At 35.6% G+C, this 19,448-nt stretch overlaps 3 protein-coding genes across 11 annotated transcripts in view; 1 reads left to right on the top strand and 2 right to left on the bottom strand.

The window, feature by feature from the left end:
* Positions 1–2,186, top strand: part of Delta (neurogenic locus protein delta) — a 32,452-nt gene extending 30,266 nt beyond the window's left edge. Inside the window, exon 7 of the mRNA XM_013310837.1 lies at positions 149–2,186. Within this exon, the coding sequence (XP_013166291.1) occupies positions 149–242 (94 nt within the window). The 3' untranslated portion in view covers positions 243–2,186. The remainder of the gene's footprint in view (positions 1–148) is intronic.
* Positions 2,187–2,498: 312 nt separating this feature from the next.
* Positions 2,499–11,631, bottom strand: B52 (serine and arginine rich splicing factor B52). 7 transcript variants are annotated; one of them, XM_013310662.1, is made up of 12 exons: positions 11,446–11,631; positions 10,766–10,895; positions 10,275–10,345; positions 9,349–9,471; positions 8,351–8,435; positions 6,607–6,680; positions 6,051–6,230; positions 5,600–5,698; positions 5,152–5,187; positions 4,616–4,804; positions 4,154–4,174; positions 2,499–3,692 (listed from the first exon to the last, which is right to left on the bottom strand). In XM_013310662.1, exons 2-12 carry the CDS (start codon positions 10,889–10,891, stop codon positions 3,476–3,478), a joined length of 1,221 nt encoding a protein of 406 aa, XP_013166116.1. In that variant the 5' UTR covers positions 10,892–10,895; positions 11,446–11,631; the 3' UTR covers positions 2,499–3,475. The 7 variants fall into 7 exon arrangements, with proteins under 7 accessions (XP_013166116.1, XP_013166119.1, XP_013166117.1 ...); XM_013310665.1 differs by lacking the exon at positions 9,349–9,471 and adding an exon at positions 9,491–9,586 and having other exon boundaries at positions 11,446–11,628; XM_013310663.1 differs by lacking the exon at positions 11,446–11,631 and adding an exon at positions 11,317–11,380.
* Positions 11,632–13,984: 2,353 nt separating this feature from the next.
* The window catches only part of klar (klarsicht), a 209,026-nt gene continuing 203,562 nt past the window's right edge, over positions 13,985–19,448 (bottom strand). For all 3 annotated transcript variants that reach the window (XM_013310588.1, XM_013310586.1, XM_013310587.1), the window contains exons 19-24: positions 17,454–17,632; positions 16,683–16,828; positions 16,154–16,343; positions 15,780–15,941; positions 15,582–15,679; positions 13,985–15,432 (exon numbers count right to left, since the gene is read on the bottom strand). In XM_013310588.1, the coding sequence (XP_013166042.1) occupies positions 15,195–15,432; positions 15,582–15,679; positions 15,780–15,941; positions 16,154–16,343; positions 16,683–16,828; positions 17,454–17,632 (1,013 nt within the window). In that variant the 3' untranslated portion in view covers positions 13,985–15,194. The remainder of the gene's footprint in view (positions 15,433–15,581; positions 15,680–15,779; positions 15,942–16,153; positions 16,344–16,682; positions 16,829–17,453; positions 17,633–19,448) is intronic.

The raw sequence follows: 19,448 nt of genomic DNA, 5'->3' as shown, positions 1-19,448 counted from the left end.
AATGATAGGTAGCACAGTACACGCATAACGACATGCTGTCGATTAAAATTTGTGTACGTTAATAAATTGCGAAAATTTGAACAATGTTTTACACATATATGTTGGTGCGGGAGTATAATTAACATAAGCTATGTTTGTTTTGTTGCAGTGATACATCGCTAGTGAAACGGGCGCTAGAAGGCGGAGGGGTGTACGTGTTAGACGACCACTGCCTGCCGCCGACCTTCGCCACACAAGTGTAGTGCTTACCGAAGCGTCAATGGACACGATAACTTATTTATTGATAACGGACGCTAGTGCGATCAAGGCTGTGCGCCGCGTGTATATATAGCGTTAATTGTAAAGTGACCCCTGTATAGACGGCTAGTTGTAAGCGTTCGGATGTATTTATTTGTGAGTGCGATCCGTGCGCCATGTAAATAGTATCGGCGGCACGGATCGCGACCCGCGCCTGACCCGCGTCTGTCCCGCGGCTTACCCGCGCGGCGGACGCAGTGGACCCGCGTCCACGTCTGCGATCTCTGTAGGTAACGGTGCCCCCCCCCGGCGCCGCACGCTCCCCTCTCATAGACTCGCACCAGTAATCGAGCCAAACAGTGCGTAAAATAAGATTTTTAGACTAATTTATAAACAAATAAAACGCGAATGTTGCGTTCATCGGTTTTACATTGATTATATTTTATATATTTTTTTGTGATTGACTAATTATTGTCATTTGTTCCTATGATTATAATTAATAGTGATCGAAATCGAAAATCATGTTCAGGTTTTTCTGAAAATCGACATAGATTTTTTCCAATCTCACTTCGCTTCCCGAATTCTCCGGATGGAAGATGCACAAAGTCTGGTGCGCGAGGGCACGCGCGCTCTCTCTATTTCGTTGTAGCACTTGGAGGGGGCGCGCGTCTCGCTCGCGGCATCACCGCGCACCTAGTTAGGCCATAGGTTAAAATATTTTCGTGTACTTATAAGAAACAAAATGTCGAAACCTAAGTCATTGTGTATAAAAAACTATTAAGTTGTAGCGTTGTAAGTATATTCTCCATTACTTCTGTAAGAGTACGGACAATAATGTTAGGCAACGCGGGACTCCTGGTATGTTTTGTTTTAACTTATTTATTTTAATACGTGCAGTGTGAAGTGGACGTTGTCGACTACCACGGTGCAGCGCCGGTCCCACACCGGGCCGACGCCGCGTCGTCGTCGGGTCGTTGCAGATAAATTATGTTAAATTTGCAGTTTTATAAGTGTTGTAGATATATTGAAGTAGTGGAATCGCCTCCCGCGTTGCCTACTGTACTCATGCATAGATTAAAGAAGGTTAAATCGACGATTTTGAGAAATTGTAAAATTTATATCAAACTATGAATAGACTGATGATCAATAATAATGTTCTTGTATTTAATTTTTTAAGATGACAAAATGTAAGTTTTAAATTATATGAAAATTATGATTAATAAACATTTGCCGGACGTAATTAAAACTTATTGTACTTAAATTTGATCACAGCAAAATACTAAACTTTCATTTTTCTTTTAGATATTTTAAATAAAATTTATACATCATATTTCATTAGGCACCAATAATATGACAGTATTTTAATTTATTTATTGAAAGATTATGATCTTTGAATTAATGTAAATTAATGAAGAAATCAATGTTAAATTATTTTTTAAATTTTGTTTACAATTGACTGAAGCGGAAGCGACTTCTTGATTTTTATTCTGTACTCGATCGCTTTGTTTATTTGCGTTGCATTTAGTGTGGCGTGTGAGTATACTGAAAGATAAAAAATTTAAATCATTCCATTTTTCATAGGTATCTTTTATCTTCTTTTTATAAATTTATTTTTTTATTTCGCTATTTTTCTATGTTTATTTTGCATGTGACCAATTGATTGTCTTAAATGTACTATAATTTCGTCTAAGTTAGATAAAGTACAATCGTTATTGTTCTTTCCTTCCTATTTTTATACCTTTTAGTATATTCACATTGTGTATTTTGAATTTCAAAAGAAAAATGAAAGCGGCCTTGTATAGATGATGTAACAAATAATTCCATAAATAGATCCTATCGAATAAAAGTCAAACTGTGTGATGTTGCCGCGGCAGCGAGTGTTTGCGACGAATGTGTATTATTGTGTGCGACCGACGCACAGAGATAAAATGTTAATAAACAATTGTTTACAAAAGATTAACAAGAATATTTTATTTTTACCCTATATATTTTTTGTCTATCCCCTAATAGCTGGTTTCAAAATCATAGTTTACTAGCTGTCACCAGCGACTCAGTCCGCGCGGAATTGAAAAAAGTAGTTATTTGGCTTCGCACGCAGTTAAAAAAAACTGTTCGTAAATCCCACCATTTTTGGTTTATATTTACCGTAATGAAGTTTTATAGTTAAGCGCCTGTTGAATTACTTGCTGCAAATATTCAATCATACCATCAGTGCTCGTGAAAATATTAATCTCTAGAAGTGAGAAAATAAAACGCAATAATTGTATCTAATTCTTTATTTTATTATTTGGTTACTATAACAAATGTAATATTTACAAAAAAGTACCATTACACCTAAAAATATTAGGATGTCTACACGTAATCTATAGAAATACACCAAAAAACTTGGCGAAAACCAAACATATTGCTTTCAATTACAAAGTCAATGAACTTTTTGAACTTCCATTTCTAGTTTTTACGAATTACTTTAAATGCACTTAAACATGCAAGTAAATACAAATGTATCAAATTACACACAAACATTTTGCTGTTTATTAATATGTACTTATTTGCGAGTTACTAGAAATTTGTAGACAAAGTGTAATTTTAATTGCATTACTTAATAAAAACTATATATGTCCATAGAGTGAAGTGACGCAAACAAAGTGCGTTTATAATTAAAACCTAACAGAGTGCAATCGCGACCCCGATCACCTTACAACTAGGAAACCAAACACATAGAAATATTAAAGTAATTCTTGACAATACAATATATCTCTATTTACATAATCATATGTATCTTCTAATTAATCATATTTATTTTAATAAAACCATTATTAAATAAATCCGAAAATTTTTATTACTTAACACCAGGCAGAATCTAAAATTAGCTCATCAATTGCGAAACTAGGTTTTTTGTAAGTACTTTTAATCTTGCTTGCTACAAAAGTGTACTCATTATAAGTGTTGCAATGATGTCATTAAGAGTCAATAGAGCTAGTCAAATAACAGTAGTACCAATGAAGCCATCATTTGGAGCAGCTGTTACTAATGGTTAAATTTACAAGTCATATTTAAAAGTCATATAATTACGGAAGAAGTAAGCTATGATAAAAAGATGAAATCTTTATAGGATTACAAATGTAAAAACTTTGTAACAAGCGAATCGAAATACTTACAGAGCAATTGCTTAGAAGATGGTCGAAGCCACGAGATCATAAACCTAACACGTAAACCTAATTGTCTTAAACTAATTGGGCTAGTCGCCGCTGCGTGGAGAGCGGTCGTTGCTGGCGCGGTCCTGTCCAGTGCCGTTCTGTCGCGGGGAGGCGGAATGCGAGCGGGACCGAGACCGCGAGCGAGAGCGGTCTCGAGACGCGGATCGTGACCGGGACCGCGAGCGTGACTTGCTCGCGCGCCGCTCCTCCTCGCGCTTCGGCGACTGGGCCTCTTTGCTGCGCGAACGAGACCTTTCCCTGAAACATCAATTTCTCTATCACTACTTGCAAGATAAAATTAATTACGCCAGCAAATTTTTATGAGACACACACACACGTCTCACAGGGTGAACAAATATCATAGATTTTTATCAATATACCGGGCGCTCTAATTTTGAGCTCAGATCTTACAAACAAAATGAATAAAAACGCTTATGACATGACTCAAATGTATTGGATTATCATTTACTTAGTCAATGTTCATAAAATTAAAGCAAAATAAAATACAATTAGCAACTTCATTTCCTACAAAATATACCTGTAATAAACATTAAATTAAAAATTCTCTAAACATTTGTTTATAATAAAGTTTCATCAACAACATTACATTCAGCTTTTAAGATAAATTTAAATGAATTTAGCAAGAGTAACATAAGACTATATACAAGGGCAAAATAAATTTAATAAAAAGCTCGAGTGGCAACATTTAAACAGCTTACCTTTTCGGGTCTGCTTTCTCTCTGTAGCGCAGGAAAACATGGATGGAGTTAATAAATTGTTTGTGCCATCAATTATATTAGTCACATTGTGTAAAATGTTTTTGAATGAAACACGCCAATTGTATATTAAATCGATAACCGACGGAAATGCTTGAATATTGTGAGATTATTTTTCATTAGAATATGCAAAATAAGTTAGTTCATCAAACTATGACATACCAGAATACATTATACGTAATACAAGTTCATTAAACGCGGAATATTTTATTTAGCTGTCTCAAAATCAAACTTAGGAAATTCTTTAGCTGACTATATCAGTTCATAACAGTATTACACTGTTTTTAAATTTACCTGAGCAAATCTACAATTTAATAAGCACTTCGAGTGTATCAAAGAGAAATAATCTCACAGGTGTGAAGCATATCCGTGGGTTGTATATTGAGAGCACATGGGTGTACTTACTTGTCAGCGCGGGGCGAGCGCGACTTGGAGCGGGAGCGGGACCTCTCCCTGGATCGTTCTCGTGAGGGGGATCTGGATTGCTCTCGGGATCGTTCCCGGCCGTTCCTATCGGCGGAGTCTCGCGGGGAGCGCTCGCGGTCCGACTTGCGCGCCGGTGACGCTGACGCGGACTTCGATCGGCTGCGCTCCCTAATTGTGCGTTTGGGATAATCGACACTAAGTTACATTTTAATCTACAGCTCTACTTGTGATTAGTCAAAATTATTTCAAGTTCGTGGTTTTGTAATATTAAGCGTGTAAAAATAAACCGTCTTTATGGCACATATTGAAATCGCAACAGTCGTTTAAGTCTTTTTGCTCCAAAACAGGAAGGAATATTTTATTGCAAAATGTATTCAACATTGGTTATGTATTCAATATTTTGAGAAGTAGCCAAATAATTTTGACTAATCATGGCCCCCTTGAATAGCATATATTTGTCTACAAATGCTTAGTTCTAAACATACAACACTTTATATAGCTTTTAGTTTACTTACGTCTTCAAGTTTTGCTCAGCGCATGTAACAACACACCTAGCCAAATGAACACTAGGTTATTATTGTAATCCATGCAATATTTCACATTGAATAAGCAGCCTTCTCGCAGTTCAAGTTAAGATATAGGTGCATACAAGCAAATTGGTTGGATGTTTCAAACTAATTATTGCAAACCTTTAAGGTTTTATCTTTACAGTTTAATTAAACTAACAAATGCTTGCAATATGTTACATTGTATTTCGTCATACGATTTTATGCTTCAAAAAATGCTTACACAACTTAAAAAGATCTTTCTATGTTAATAATGACTAATATTGTACTTGATTATTCAACTATTGTGTTACTTAGAAAATTAATAATTAGTACTAACAGATATAATAATTAGAAGGAACTGGCAGTTTACCTAAGATCTCATGCTAAAAGTAAATAAAACTATCGATCAACTTACTTAGATCTGGAGCGAGAGCGGGACTTGGCGACGGGACTCTTCGTCTTCGGCCGGGATTTGGAACGGGAACGACTGCGAGACGAACGGCGAGAACGAGATCTGAAAATTATCATTCAAATCATAAAAAGTGCACTTCATTTAAATATATTTGGTACATGTGATGATTTTCTCAGTTAGAATTTTATCGATCAAAAGACTTCAGCCCCGAAAGATGGTAAAGATATAGTATCATCATAAAAAACTGTACCTATAGTTGTGTGTGAAAATAGTATTTTCATCATTAACATAAGCATTAAATATCGTGTATTTTCATAGGTTTTTCGTAGTATCATCATATACATCAAAATAGAAAAATAAATAGCTAGTATTGAAAAGTAGCTTTGTAATAGTTTTGTTAGCTAGAATGGCGTGCATGGGATGTGTATGTAAATAAGTGTGTGTGTGAGGTCACCTGGAGCGCGAGCGGCGACGGTCGCGGGAGCGGCTGCGCGAGCGGCTGGAGGAGGAGCGAGTGCGGCGGCGCGAGGAGCGGCGGTCCTCCACGAGGCGGATGCGTCGCCCGTTCAGCTCTGTGCCGTCCAGTTTCTCGATAGCAGCGCGCATGTCAGAGTGCGTCGCGAATTCCACCACACTGGAGTACAAATACAGTTGTAATATGTGGCTATGGTTGAGGACTCGAAATTAACATAGTGCTTGCAACGTCATTGCTGTCCTAGCCACCAAGAAGAGCAAATTTTCAGTTGTATTACCAAAGTCAATGCTCGGAAGCGATATTTTTATTAGAAACTAGAATTAATATAATATATGCTTATTAATGTTTGTAGGAGTTAAATAGTTTAACTTCCTAACATTTGAGTTACATGACAAAAGACCTGCTGCCTTACGGAATATGTGCCAAATTATTCATATTGGCCTAGAACGCCTGTTTGCATTTAATAATTTGATATGGCAATAAAATTGTCTGTAGTGTTAAAAGTTAATAATGTCATAAGTTTTTGCTAACTTACCCTTCATTTCTGTGCTGCTTATGGGCATCAGCGTACGTGACTTCGCCAGCTTGACGCATGTAATCCTTCAAGTCCTAGAGATCAAACATGTTAACATTAGAACTACAGCTTTTATAACAATAACTGAATACATTGAAACAAATTTTCGTCAGAGTAAAATTGTCATCAAGGCCTTCAGCCCCGAAAGATGGTTAAAAATATGAATATCATCATTGAAATAAGTAATGAATGATTAAAAATAATGCCTAACAATGAAATATTTTAGGATAACCTGATCAAGGATAGGACCTAATGAACCAAGGGGGGTAAAACAAAAAAAAAATACGCGTCAAAACAAACGTTACGTGAATAATTACTGATTGGTTGTCATTGCTTATTAACTCCAAAGAAGTCTTCACATGCCCATTCCGAGTCAGTCTTCAATTCAGCAGTGGTTTCCCTCTTTAATAGTTCACTCCGATTCAATCCTTATCCTGGAGTTCTTTTCTCAGCTTTGTATATCTATGTCATTGCTCCCAACAATTATTTGTTCCTTAGTCCTTTATTATATTCGTGTCTTTGTCTATGGTTATCGAAATGTTCACTATTATGGGTACAACTTCATGTCATCTTTACCATTTAGTGTATGCATCCGTCTATGCCATCCATTGTATTTCGTTTTTGCCATTTTTTATTCTTTGTTTTTTCTGTTTTCAAATTCATATCAATCAATCTTCGTATTGTTTAAAACATAAATTATATGATCTGTACCATTCATTTTGTTGCCTGTACCTTTCATGGTATCGCGGAGTTTAAAACTTACAGCTTGTCTATACCGTTTTCCATTGCCGTTAGTGTAACAAGTCCAGTCCTATGCAAGCTCCTGTCTTCCAACCGCGGATGTGTTGGCGATGCTGCTGCAGTAGCGAACAAGTCCTTTCAGCAATCATTGTAAGCAATGACACCAACTAGTATGTACCATCCACGAAACATTGCCTGACCACAAATATAAAGAAAAAACTAAACAAATAATTGGAATAATCTGCCACAATAGTGACGAATCGCATAGAGGGTCCAATAATCGAGTCGTGAAAGAGTTTCGATAGTAAAATGATATATAAAATGGGAGGTTGCACATAACGAGATTGGGTCCTGCATTGGCCACCCTACTTTACCTTGTGGGCGGTGCGCGGCGGCGGCGGCGGCGATGTACCCTCATATAATCGCTTCAGACCACATCACACAGCGCTACATCGGGGGGGGCTCAGGCACGAAACGCCACCTTCTGTCGTTTTTAAAAATCAACTATAAGGTCGTTAGATTGCATTATAATTATATTTTGATATGAACTCTATGCAATGTCTATTTAAACTAACTTACAATGTTAAGAAGGCTACATTTTATTTGACATTCCGCTGTGGACCTCGACCCTTCCATTGGCACTCGGCACCCTCCAGTCCTCCAATCAATGGATTCTCCATTCCCAACAGTCTTCATCCAAGTAATTCTCCTCCAAATAGTTCCAAAATCGATTTAGCAGCTCTTCTGATTGTTCCATTATCTCTTTATTTGTCCAATTGTATGGCATGGCTCAGCTAGCTTGCTATCCTGTCCAATGTTCGTCCAGTGTTCTCTTCTGGTGGGCAGCGTGCACGACAGTGGGTCAGTGAGCCGGTAGCGCGTGTGACAGGCCGTGTGATGGGGTCCCCCTGTGTGAGTGTTGATGGAATGATGATGGAGCCATGGTGTGCCCTCACTCTCTTACCTGCCAGCTAATGCGGCTAGACAGATTTTCAACGATAAGTCGATACTCGGTGCGCGTTGGCGGTCCGTATCTATAATTGTAGTCACTGTTAACACAAAAAGTCCAGCTATAACTTAAAGCACTTCAATACACATTTAGCATGCTTAGTGGTTTAATTATAGTGTATTATGGAATATCTAATAAGTTAAATTTAAAACTATTCTAATGATAAACATAACTACAACTTAGGACCAATGAATAAGAGATAAGGCAGTGAGTAAGATATACTAAATGCTTTTAAATTATACAAGAACATAACATCTATCAAAAGAAGATATAAATGGAAACAAAACAAACTGCCTGAATTACTGATAAGTTATTAAGTTAATTCTATGAATTACTTTACTGTGGTCTTTTTGCTACATGCTTACATGTGTCCATTTAAAAACTATTGAAATCTAATCTATTAATCTATAAAATAAAAATAACAAAATAGAAACAGCACTACAGGCAAAAGAAAGGAAATAAGGTACCACAAATAAACACGTAATATAAAAAAGCGTCAATAATAAACTTAGCAGGAAAGTGTGTACTACAGGCTGTTTAGTATAATATGTAAATAACTGTATTAAACTGTAGTTACAATGTAAAAAATTATTTCATTTTCCACCTAGTTGTCCACTGCTAGTGGATTGGTATATAATGGTGTAAAATTAACTCTCTCAATGTTTACTCTCTTTTTCCTTTTTTTTTTATATCTAAATGACTATTTTATAAAGATGCCATGACTGCAATTACCATTTAGAAAAATGGACAATGTGGTCGGCCTCCTTTAAAAGTGACCACACTCAGGGCTTGGATAAATACTGCATTTTCATGATGGTTCTTAGATTGTCGGCATATTCTGGTTGGAACTATGTTATGTTGGTGCAAGGTGTGTATGTATATAACAGTTTGTGAATAGCGTGCGTATGTGGTCGTGTAAATGCAATATGTTCGCGTGTCGTGTGTGTACAAACGCGTCTCTGTGCGTCGCGTGGGGCGCGTTGGTGTGGGGCGCGTGTGCGCGCGGTGCGGGCGCGTCGCGTCCCCGGCGACGGTCGGCGCCGCGCGGCACGCCCCGCGCGCGCTCCACCGACACCCTACAACACACGCACTCACTCGTATCGCGAGCGGCCGCGGTCGCGCTCGTAGTGGCGGTCGCGCCGGTACCGGTCCGCGCTGCGGTCGATGCCCCGCGCCGGCTCCACCACCACCCTGCGGCAACCCCGCGCGTTAAGCAACCCCAACCGCTCGCAACAATAACGCAACGCCCTCCCCACTCAATCTAACACTATAATACCTCATCATTCAATATTTTTATCTGATTTGTAACAATATTTTTTTTGTTTTCATTCTAAATAAAGTTGCCGTACTATTATCCAAATGTACATTCACATGGAACACATACTCCAAGATTCAATAATCAAATACTAAAGAATGAAACTCCTTAATTGCAGAGTAAGCATCTTTAGAAAAATTTGTGAACCATCCGTCTCATAGACAAAAAATAATACTCAGGTTATCGAAAGTATGAAACTTCAACCGCTCAACCCCTTCTAGTATGTGGAGCCGGCTGGTGAAAAAATTATTAGTGTCATATAAAACATTTTAAAATGCAAGCAACTAAATTACAAGTTCTAGGTGCAGTTTATATAGCAGCTAAATTTTTGTAAATTAATATATGTTAAAACTGTTGGGCACAAAGACTGAATTTAGATGCTTGCCAACTGCAACCATTAGTTCAATAATTTCTGTCTACAACTTTAATATACAACCAGACATTTGATTTGTTTTGTAAGTTCCTCACTTGATCCAATTGATTAAACATTAGCCACTTTTGCTTTCATCTTATATCAAAAATATTGTATTACATATCCTTGATACTATTAAAGTTATAACTTACCGCTCGCCTAGTAATTCTTTCCCGTTAAGTTCATATACTGCATCATCTGCATCTCTGTAGTCTTCAAATTCCTAAAAATGAAAACAAACTATGTGAAATGTATGTTACTAATGATACATAAGAAATGAACAAATTTAGGATATTGGAAAATTACAAATTATAAAAGGTTTTTGGTGTGATATGAGGATTTTTGCCACTTCTCCCGGCACCAAATATTCTGCTTTATTAAAACTATTAGTTTTATTTTAAAGTCATAAAAATGTTAAAGTTATAGTCAAATATCTTCTGTCATACTGATAACATCTTTGTGATACTGATAACATAGATTGTTGTTGAGTCACTATACAAATATGTTGAAAATACTGCAGTACCATCGTTATTGGTTGCTTATTGTTTCTTTCATCCATTGTAAAACAAGTGCATGTAACCTATACGCCGGCGACTCTATATTCGACAATGCAGCTTCAAAACAAAAACAAAGTTGCACTTACCACGAAACCATATCCATTTTTGATTAGAATATCTCGAATGCGACCGAAACCTTTGAAGAATTTTTCTAAGTCTCTGTCTCTGACACCGAATGGTAGCCCGCCAACGTATACACGTGACCCCACCATGGTTCTAAAAAAAACTTTTATTAGAACTTAAATAAAACGTAGCCAATTTCAACTTTTTTTTTGTGCTCAAATTCACTAATAGGTCACATTATTACACTTTTGGGTCAAGTTTCAACGATACTTTCAATATAACATTTGCCTCGTGTTTCAGCAAATAAACAAAATGGCGGAGAATATGTAATCCACCAAAATTGGCGAAAGTACTTTCGGCGCGAATACTAAAGAATATTAGAAGTCATTTGCATGTATTTAATTATTTGAATAATTACTTTTTACGTAAACTGTGTCGTAAAAATGTATTAAAACTGCTTCATATATACTCCATACGAAATGATACGGACACTTAATTTGTTATAATCAGTAATAGAACAAAGTTATGTAAAATAACAAACAACTAACGAACCATGGGAGTAATATATCTATACCTTAAATAAAAACTTTTAAGTAAAGGTTACAGAAACAAACACGATTTGAAACGGCGATATAACACGAGCCAACATGGCGACAGGCGGCTAAATAATATATTAGGGTAAAACTAAATCTTCGGTACTCACCTCTTTTAAAACTGACGGATATCAATATTAACGACTATAATGATCTAAAACTAATAACGAAACGATTAAATCAAAATAGTTTTAACACGTGTGTAACAACGTTTCTTCTACAGCGTGCGTTTTTCCGGAAGTGGAGTTTTTAGAGAAGCGAAACGCAATGACAGCGTCGCAAACTATTGTCGATGGTAAAGTTAAAAAAAATCTTTTGATGGGGAACTAAATTAAATTCCAGCAAAACGGAATTAGGGAATATTACTGTAATTTCAAATGATTGAACCCTTGATAGATCAGATTCATATGTACCTACATTCTTTCAATACAATTCATAACATAGTTTTTTTTTGGCGTGACGCAACGTGACGTTGGAATCGATTTACTATATCGATTAACTGAATTTGAATTTCACAGACTTAATTCAATGAAAAAATTGTATATAGAAAAGATGATAGAAGATACAATATGAACTATGTTTGCAGCATGTCGTAAACAGGATGATGATTTTTTCATATAGTATTTACAGACCGGCAAGGTTATCAGAACCAATTGGCATGAATCTAACCAGCTCACTAGCGCCCCTCTGTCAACTTCAAAAATATCCCAAGTTCCAACTTGTACGTAGCAGTTGTCTTTTTAAAATTCATATTAGCCGTCGCCGCGACTCCGTCCTCGCGGAATTATATAAACCTAATTAGTAGCTTATCTTCTAATTCTGTGCCAAACATCGAGATTCGTTGAGCTGTTATGCAGATACCTTCTAACAACAAACCATTTATCCATACATCCAAACATTCGTATTTATAATGTTACATAGATAAGATAACGACAAGGACGATGTAAAGGACGAACCTTTACATTTCACTGCATTCACAATATCTCTTCTCATGAAGGTACGCGATTGATTAAATATAAGTAGGCTTTTAATGTGTAGCCTTGGGATTAGAAGGGATGTTTAAAAGTTGCTTTTTGAAACTAAAATATGTGTAAAACATATCATCCCTGTCATTATCTTTGACAAAACAGAGATATATTTTAATATGGGATTTTGATCTGAAAACCTAAGGTGGAATCTGTTAAATTCGCTGTACACCAGCGCAATGTTTTAATAAAAAAAAACACAAATCAAATATCATTTTTTTTATTTCCATTAAACAAGCCAAGATATTGATTTTCAATTTTCTTATTATGCTCCTTTCCTTGTTAAAAATTAAATTTTAAATGCACTGTCATAGCATGTCCATACACTTTTTATTTAATCTTAGTTAAATCTAAAATAAAAAATGTTAAAAGAAATATGACACACTATAAAGGCGTCATGCGCCTTTAAAAGTAATTGTATGATCTTATAATATTTTCCCTGCGGTCAGTTTATTGTTATAATTATTTTATTACACCATGTAAGTGTGGTCTGCTCATATAGCAGTGTTGCCAAGTAAAAATTGTCAAATTGATAAGTTTAAGAACAACTTATTCATTAAAATCACTAACCCTTACATAACACACAGGGAAATACTTATTTCTAAATCAAACATGCACTACAATATGCGCCATACACAACAATCAAGTGTTTTCACTACTGATTATAACTTTGACACTCTTCCCAAAAACCTACGACACACATTTTCATTTAAAAACCAACTTAAAGGTATAAAAGGTATAAATAGCTTTAAAATTCTCAAATCCAACAATAAAGGTTAAATTTTGTTTTGAATAGAAAAGATGTAAAATCGATTTACAATTTGCAAAAATAGTGTCAAGAATTTTTTTTTAAAGTGTGTACAATACAATAGTGAATTATAAGGCTTAGTGCAAATAAAAAATTGAATACATTATTTTGGCATAAAAAATAATATTTCTGATGTCACCTGAGTCTCTTTAATACAAAGTTTATGGGCAAAATGGCCATTATATGAATCTATTAATTGTGGTGGATGTAAAGACCATTTTTCCTGTTAATATATTATAGTTATATACATGTATATGTTAAAGGCATTAGTTATAAAATAGGATATCAAAATACATAAATATATTAATATTATATAACAATATATATTAATATTTATAAACATACAACAAATATTGTTAAAACATATATCAATCATGAATTTAGACCATAATTACATAAATAAAATAATTAAGATATATACTTTACATAGTTGTATTATTTTATATAATTTAATTTGTAATAAAAAATGAAGATAATGATTATTTAACAATAATTTACTAGTTACAATGTCATTGAATTAAATCCAAGTAAGATTTAATTTAAAAGATCGTCATCATCATCAAAGTAAATGTATCATTAAAAGTGATAAAAAATAACATTCAATATTATATTTGTTTTACAAATAAAAATTAAAGTATTATTCATTATTTCAATAGAATAAAGTCTATAATAAATTTCACTGCATGCAAGAAAAAATGTCAAAAAATTGTCTATGGAAAATAAATTCACGGCTAGAAATTGAAGGTAAAATTGCTATTAAAAAACTATAAAAATGTTTATTGTTAATAATCATAAAATATTCTATTTTTTCCCTAATAAAGGTGAAGATGTAAAAATCAGTCTTTTGTAAACATATATAAGATGATTTATTTTTCATGATTAAATTACTATTGTTTAGTGAAATTTAAAATTCACATTATAGAGTTATTTATGATTGATTCGTTGTTCCTCTTTGAGGTGATTATGAAAATGGCAGTAAAATATATGTGAAAGTAACTCTCACACGAAGCGCACTCATACATATTTAATTAAATACTAATTAATTGTACTAATATAGGCATGCTTATGAACAAACTAAGAAATGTTTGTCAAAATGTTAGTACACTTATTCTTAAACTGTATCTAATTTGAACTTCATCTGATACAGATGATATTTTAAAAAACACTTTTGCGTTTATTTGCACTTTTTAATGAGCAATTTTTTTTATTTTATTTTCAATTTTCATTTCAATGCGTTTACCACTTTCCAACCTTATTTTTTATGGCTATGAGATAGTAAGCCAATATTTTGACGTATCCAATCATTGTATCAAGTTAATTTTACAGTTGTAAACTTACTACATTCTTTTCTAGATATGTTAGTCGACTCCTATCTAAAACAATCTTTTCTCTAAGTAAACACTTCAAAATAATTATAAAATGATTTCTTTCGCGTAACTTCACAACAAACTTCTCTATAGCAATAAGCTATATTAGTAGTGTCTTTATAGAAACAAAATAAACCGTACACTACTTTTCTTCTAAACCACTTTCCACAGTACCTTTGCCGTCCTTGCATCGCTTGTAATAACATTTTTAACATATAGAAGTTTCTTGTCTATCGAATAAAGGTATTGTCAAAATAAAAATAAAAATCACATCACAACCTTGTTGCAGTTCAAAATTGGGGAGTAGAACTTCAACCACTGTTCCATAGACAAATTATATGCCAGGGATGTTCCGCCTTCCTTTTATTTGACACAATATCGATGTCTCGCAATCATGAAACATCGATATGAAAAAGTTGCACAACCACGTTCATAAATTAATAACAGAAACTAAAGAAATATTTGCACTTCATATGTCATCATTTCTTTTAAAATACATTTGTTACGTTACAAAATAGTAATGATTTTAAGGAATAAAATTGTTATTCGATTATTGTCGATGTTATTGCAATCAACAATTTTTAGGGAAAACAATTCCCGCTATTTTCAAATGTCAAACTATAGCCATAAACAATGTAGGCCATAGTGTTGGGTTGTGTTCAGACTGGGGGCGGGCCGCGTACGTAGCGCAGTTGCGGGGTGAGTGTTTGTGCGAGGGAGTTAAGAGCGTCGCAGCAGCGCGGCCGCTCCACCAGCCAGGCGGCCAGCAGCAGCGCCACCAGACACAGCTGTATGGGCAGCGAGGAGCGGATCACGCGCCACACCCACCCACTGCGCGGACTGTAGTCTGGGTCACCCGCACCTGTCTTACCACCGGCGACTGTGCTAATTGCGTCACTGAAAAATATCAAACACCATTTTAATCTTTAGATGTCTTATTAACAACTTAGAAAATTCGTATGTCTGATAAGATATTTGTATATTATTAAACATTTGGTGGTGAAACCTTCTGTGTTATAATACTTAAAAAGTAAAATAAAACTTACATGTCATCGTCAATTTTAAGATCGGGAATGCTCTGTTCGACGAGGGCGCGGCAAGATTCTTGCAAAGTTTTCACTTCGTTCTCGGTTTGTTCCATACGCTGTTGAATAAAAATACATTATTTTACCAATAACAATTGTCTATGGCTGTCTGACTTAACATTCATAGCCAGCCGTTTAGCTTCTTAAAAAAAACAATACCTTGGCGATGGCGCGGTGTGCGGGCGAGGCGGGAGCGAGTGCGGCCTGCAGCCGGCGCGCCAGTTCCCGTAGCGCGCACAGCCGGCGCGCACGTCCGCCCGCCGCCTCGCTGTCCCCGTCAGATATACCAGAGTCTGATAGTGAGTCGCATGTTGACCCGCCCTGCAACAAACACAAATTAACATAAATCACTGATTCAAAAAAAAAAACAGACATACAAATGTTTATGGTAGATGACTGGGAGACATCATGGCAACACTAATTCGCAACCTTTTTAATATTGTCGCGAATTACTAACAAATCTGACTACTCTGCATTTGATCTCGGATATAACAATCTGATAGTTACTTTTTACAGGTTGTTGGGTAAGTTACCTTCTTCTTGTCGACCAGTGATGCTGCGAGCTGTCGTATCTTATCAAGGTCAGTCTGTCCGCTGCGTCCGCGCAGAGACTGCAGCGTGGCCATGTCTCCCCGCAGCGCGCCCTGCAGCTCTCTCAGCGCACTCTCCCACTCCGCCCACGCGGACACCGCCTTCTCTAGCGAGAGTAACTCATTTGATGTCCTGTAAATAAGTCAAGGAAAAAATAAAATAAATATATTTTTATAACAAATGTTAAGGCTAATCAATCCATCATCCATTCTTCCAAATATTAAAGTCGACGCAAAGTATACGCTCACGGCTTTTTGTTCTACCAAAATAGTACTAATAACTGCTGCGTGACTATTTCAATGAGTAAGGTTAACTGTAAAATTAGATACTAGAACAAAGTTCAATACGGTCAACGCTATAACACTCGCTATTTAACAATATAAATGCCTTGAGAAGACCAGAACGTGATAGTCTTTTGTTTTCCTCGAATAAAATTAAATAAAATAGTCAAAATAACTTCAATATACATACCGTTGGTGGGCATCGTCCCAGGCAGCAAGTAGCGCGGTGAGGTCCTCAGTCAGTGAGTCATCAGCCCCCTCGCCCAGAGTGCGCCGGACTGACACTGTCAGCTTCAGCATTGACACCTTGCATTCTAATAGACGCGACAAACGCTCCTGGAACAAAGAACAATGTGACTGAAATACAAAGAACAGACGCATAAAGAGAGTCTGAAAAGTATAATAAGACAAAATAGAGTTATTTTACAATTGAAAAATTTTGACAAATAACAAGTATTGGATGTTAACTTTTCTCAAACTTTTAAATGTTGATAATTTTGATCCATATAATTTTGGTAACGTAATTCAGAGTTTTTATATTTAGGTTTCCTTATCGATCAAATACGATGATGGTCGTCTGAAAAGCCGGAAACTTATGTGACCGTAAGTTACCATCGTTGCAACAAATTTAAGATTCTCCACGGATTCCGTAATAGTAGATCGTTAGGTCCGAAGTGCGTTACCATACTGAGGTTTAATGGCGGGAGAATAACTTTATAAAAGGGACATTGTCGTAAATATTTCATAATAGTCAAAGTGTATTGCGTAATTTATAGCTATTTCTATTATTAAACTACGGGTGAGGCTTAGAATACAAGAACAGAAATTTTGATTTTAATTTTTTCGACATCGGTAACTTTCCTTTACATGGAAGTGGTTTCGAAGAAAAGACGGACATCCTCTTTTCTTCTACTATCTTCTCAAAACTTGTTTCATCTTAAACTTAAACGATAAGTTTTACCTTTAGCTCATCGATCCTCCTATTAAGCTGTGCTCTGGTGTGAGGCTGCGGGGCGCAGTCTCCTGGCTCGCAGACATCGTCGAGGGTCTCCCGCAGGGCTGCGATTTCTCGGCGCAGTCGTCTCGCACCACCGCGACGTAACGCTGCCGCTCGTAGTGCTGACCATCTTGCGGACACCGCTGAATAAATAAACATAAGATTTTAAACAATAGGTTTTAATAGAGGATACATGAAGCAGCAAGATTACAGAAGACGTTATGAACAGCAATAGTTAAGGGCTAGTTCAGACTGAGCAGATCAATTAAAATCTGATCTGCTCATAAATTTATATTTTTGAAGCAAAATGAGAGATATGAATAAATGTATAGAGTCTCGGAAGTCCACGGAAAACTTTAAGGTTACTTAGGTTAGGTAATGAATATCATATACATATTTTCCTTATATTTTTAACTTAACGTACACCACCCACATAACATTATCTAAGTATGAAAACATCCTTATGTTACCTCCAAATCTGAATATTTATGTTTACAAATGTGCCAACTGACTTTCAATATGTGTCGTTGCAACCGAGAGAAATTGCATATACGATTTCTACATACATTATCTTGAAGACGTAAATATAACCACTTAGGTTACCTGCGTAAGGTATTTATACTAATGTAAGCGACGCCTTACAGATAAAATAATGTTTGAATACTAAACATTACCTTATCATTGTCAGACTGTTTAATGTGTTTAAAGGCACATTTATCACTATCTCGCTCTAACGTAGTGAATAGGAATGTGATAGACGACATATTGATGGCCTTTGATGCGAAAGAATGGTATAGTATTTTTTTAATTTTACTAATATTATAAATGCGAATGTTTAGATGGATGGATGCATGTTTGTTTAATGATGTATCGTAACGACTCAACGGTTCTCGCTGAAATTTGACGTAGATATAGAACATAGTCTGGAAGAACACATAGGCTTTCTAATTATGTTTTTTTTGACAGCTAGTTATATTTTGACGTGTGAAATAAACAACACTTTTGAAGTTTCTTTTCCTGATAGCTACAGTTTTTACATACATATATTTCAATATAAATAAAACGTAGAATAAACTTAACCTTGGTGGGTTTTTCCATGAACCGGGGTTATTTTAATTTTTCATTATACTTGCGTAGATAAAGGTAAAGACAATATGAACATTGTTTAACATAAAGTAGGCATAAACAGCTGTTGTACAGGGGCTGAATCAATATGTAATTTGCCTCAATACAAATGTTTTTGCGAATAGTAAACACCCGCATAAAAATATAAAGAATAGAATTAACTTTAATATTCGGCTAAAATAATTTATAATTAAAATTGTAGCAAAATAATCCTTACTTGATATTATAAATGCCAAAGATTAAATGGATGGATGTTTGTTAGAAAGTATCTCCGGAATGGCTCAACGGATCTTGATTAAATTTGGCATAGATGTAGAACATCAATCTGGAAGAACACATAGACTAGGTTTTTTTAATACCGTGCGGACGGACACACGGTCTGCAGCTAGTTTTAATCTTATAAGATTTAAATCTAAACAACTTTCTGTTCCATTAATACTGTATATATCGGATGTTATTACGGAACACGGAAAGAGACATCTAACGTAATCCAATAGATATATTATGAAACCGTTGGTAATGAAGCGAAGTGTCAAAATATCAGCGACTGGCAGACGACCAATAATTAGGGTTGCCAACTTTCACAGCATAAACAGAAAAAAGAAAAACCACGTCCATCTTTTGTTTCAAACCATCTACTCTATCAACGAATTTACATCATGCGAAGAGGTGACAACCCTATGAATAATACGAACATTAACCCAGTAACTCGAGGCATCAGGACCGACCTACATGCGACGCTGCATGTAAACATATTATAACTGTACAGCTGATGCATGTCCAAGAAGCTCAAGGATTAATCGTATTTTTAACTTAGCTGCACGGAACATGTAC

Source organism: Papilio xuthus, unplaced genomic scaffold, assembly GCF_000836235.2.
Source record: "Papilio xuthus unplaced genomic scaffold, Pxut_1.1 DF827714.1, whole genome shotgun sequence".
NCBI lineage: Eukaryota > Metazoa > Arthropoda > Insecta > Lepidoptera > Papilionidae > Papilio > Papilio xuthus.
The sequence above is the reverse complement of the archived record's forward strand: the minus strand, read 5'-3'. Positions and strand labels throughout refer to the sequence as shown.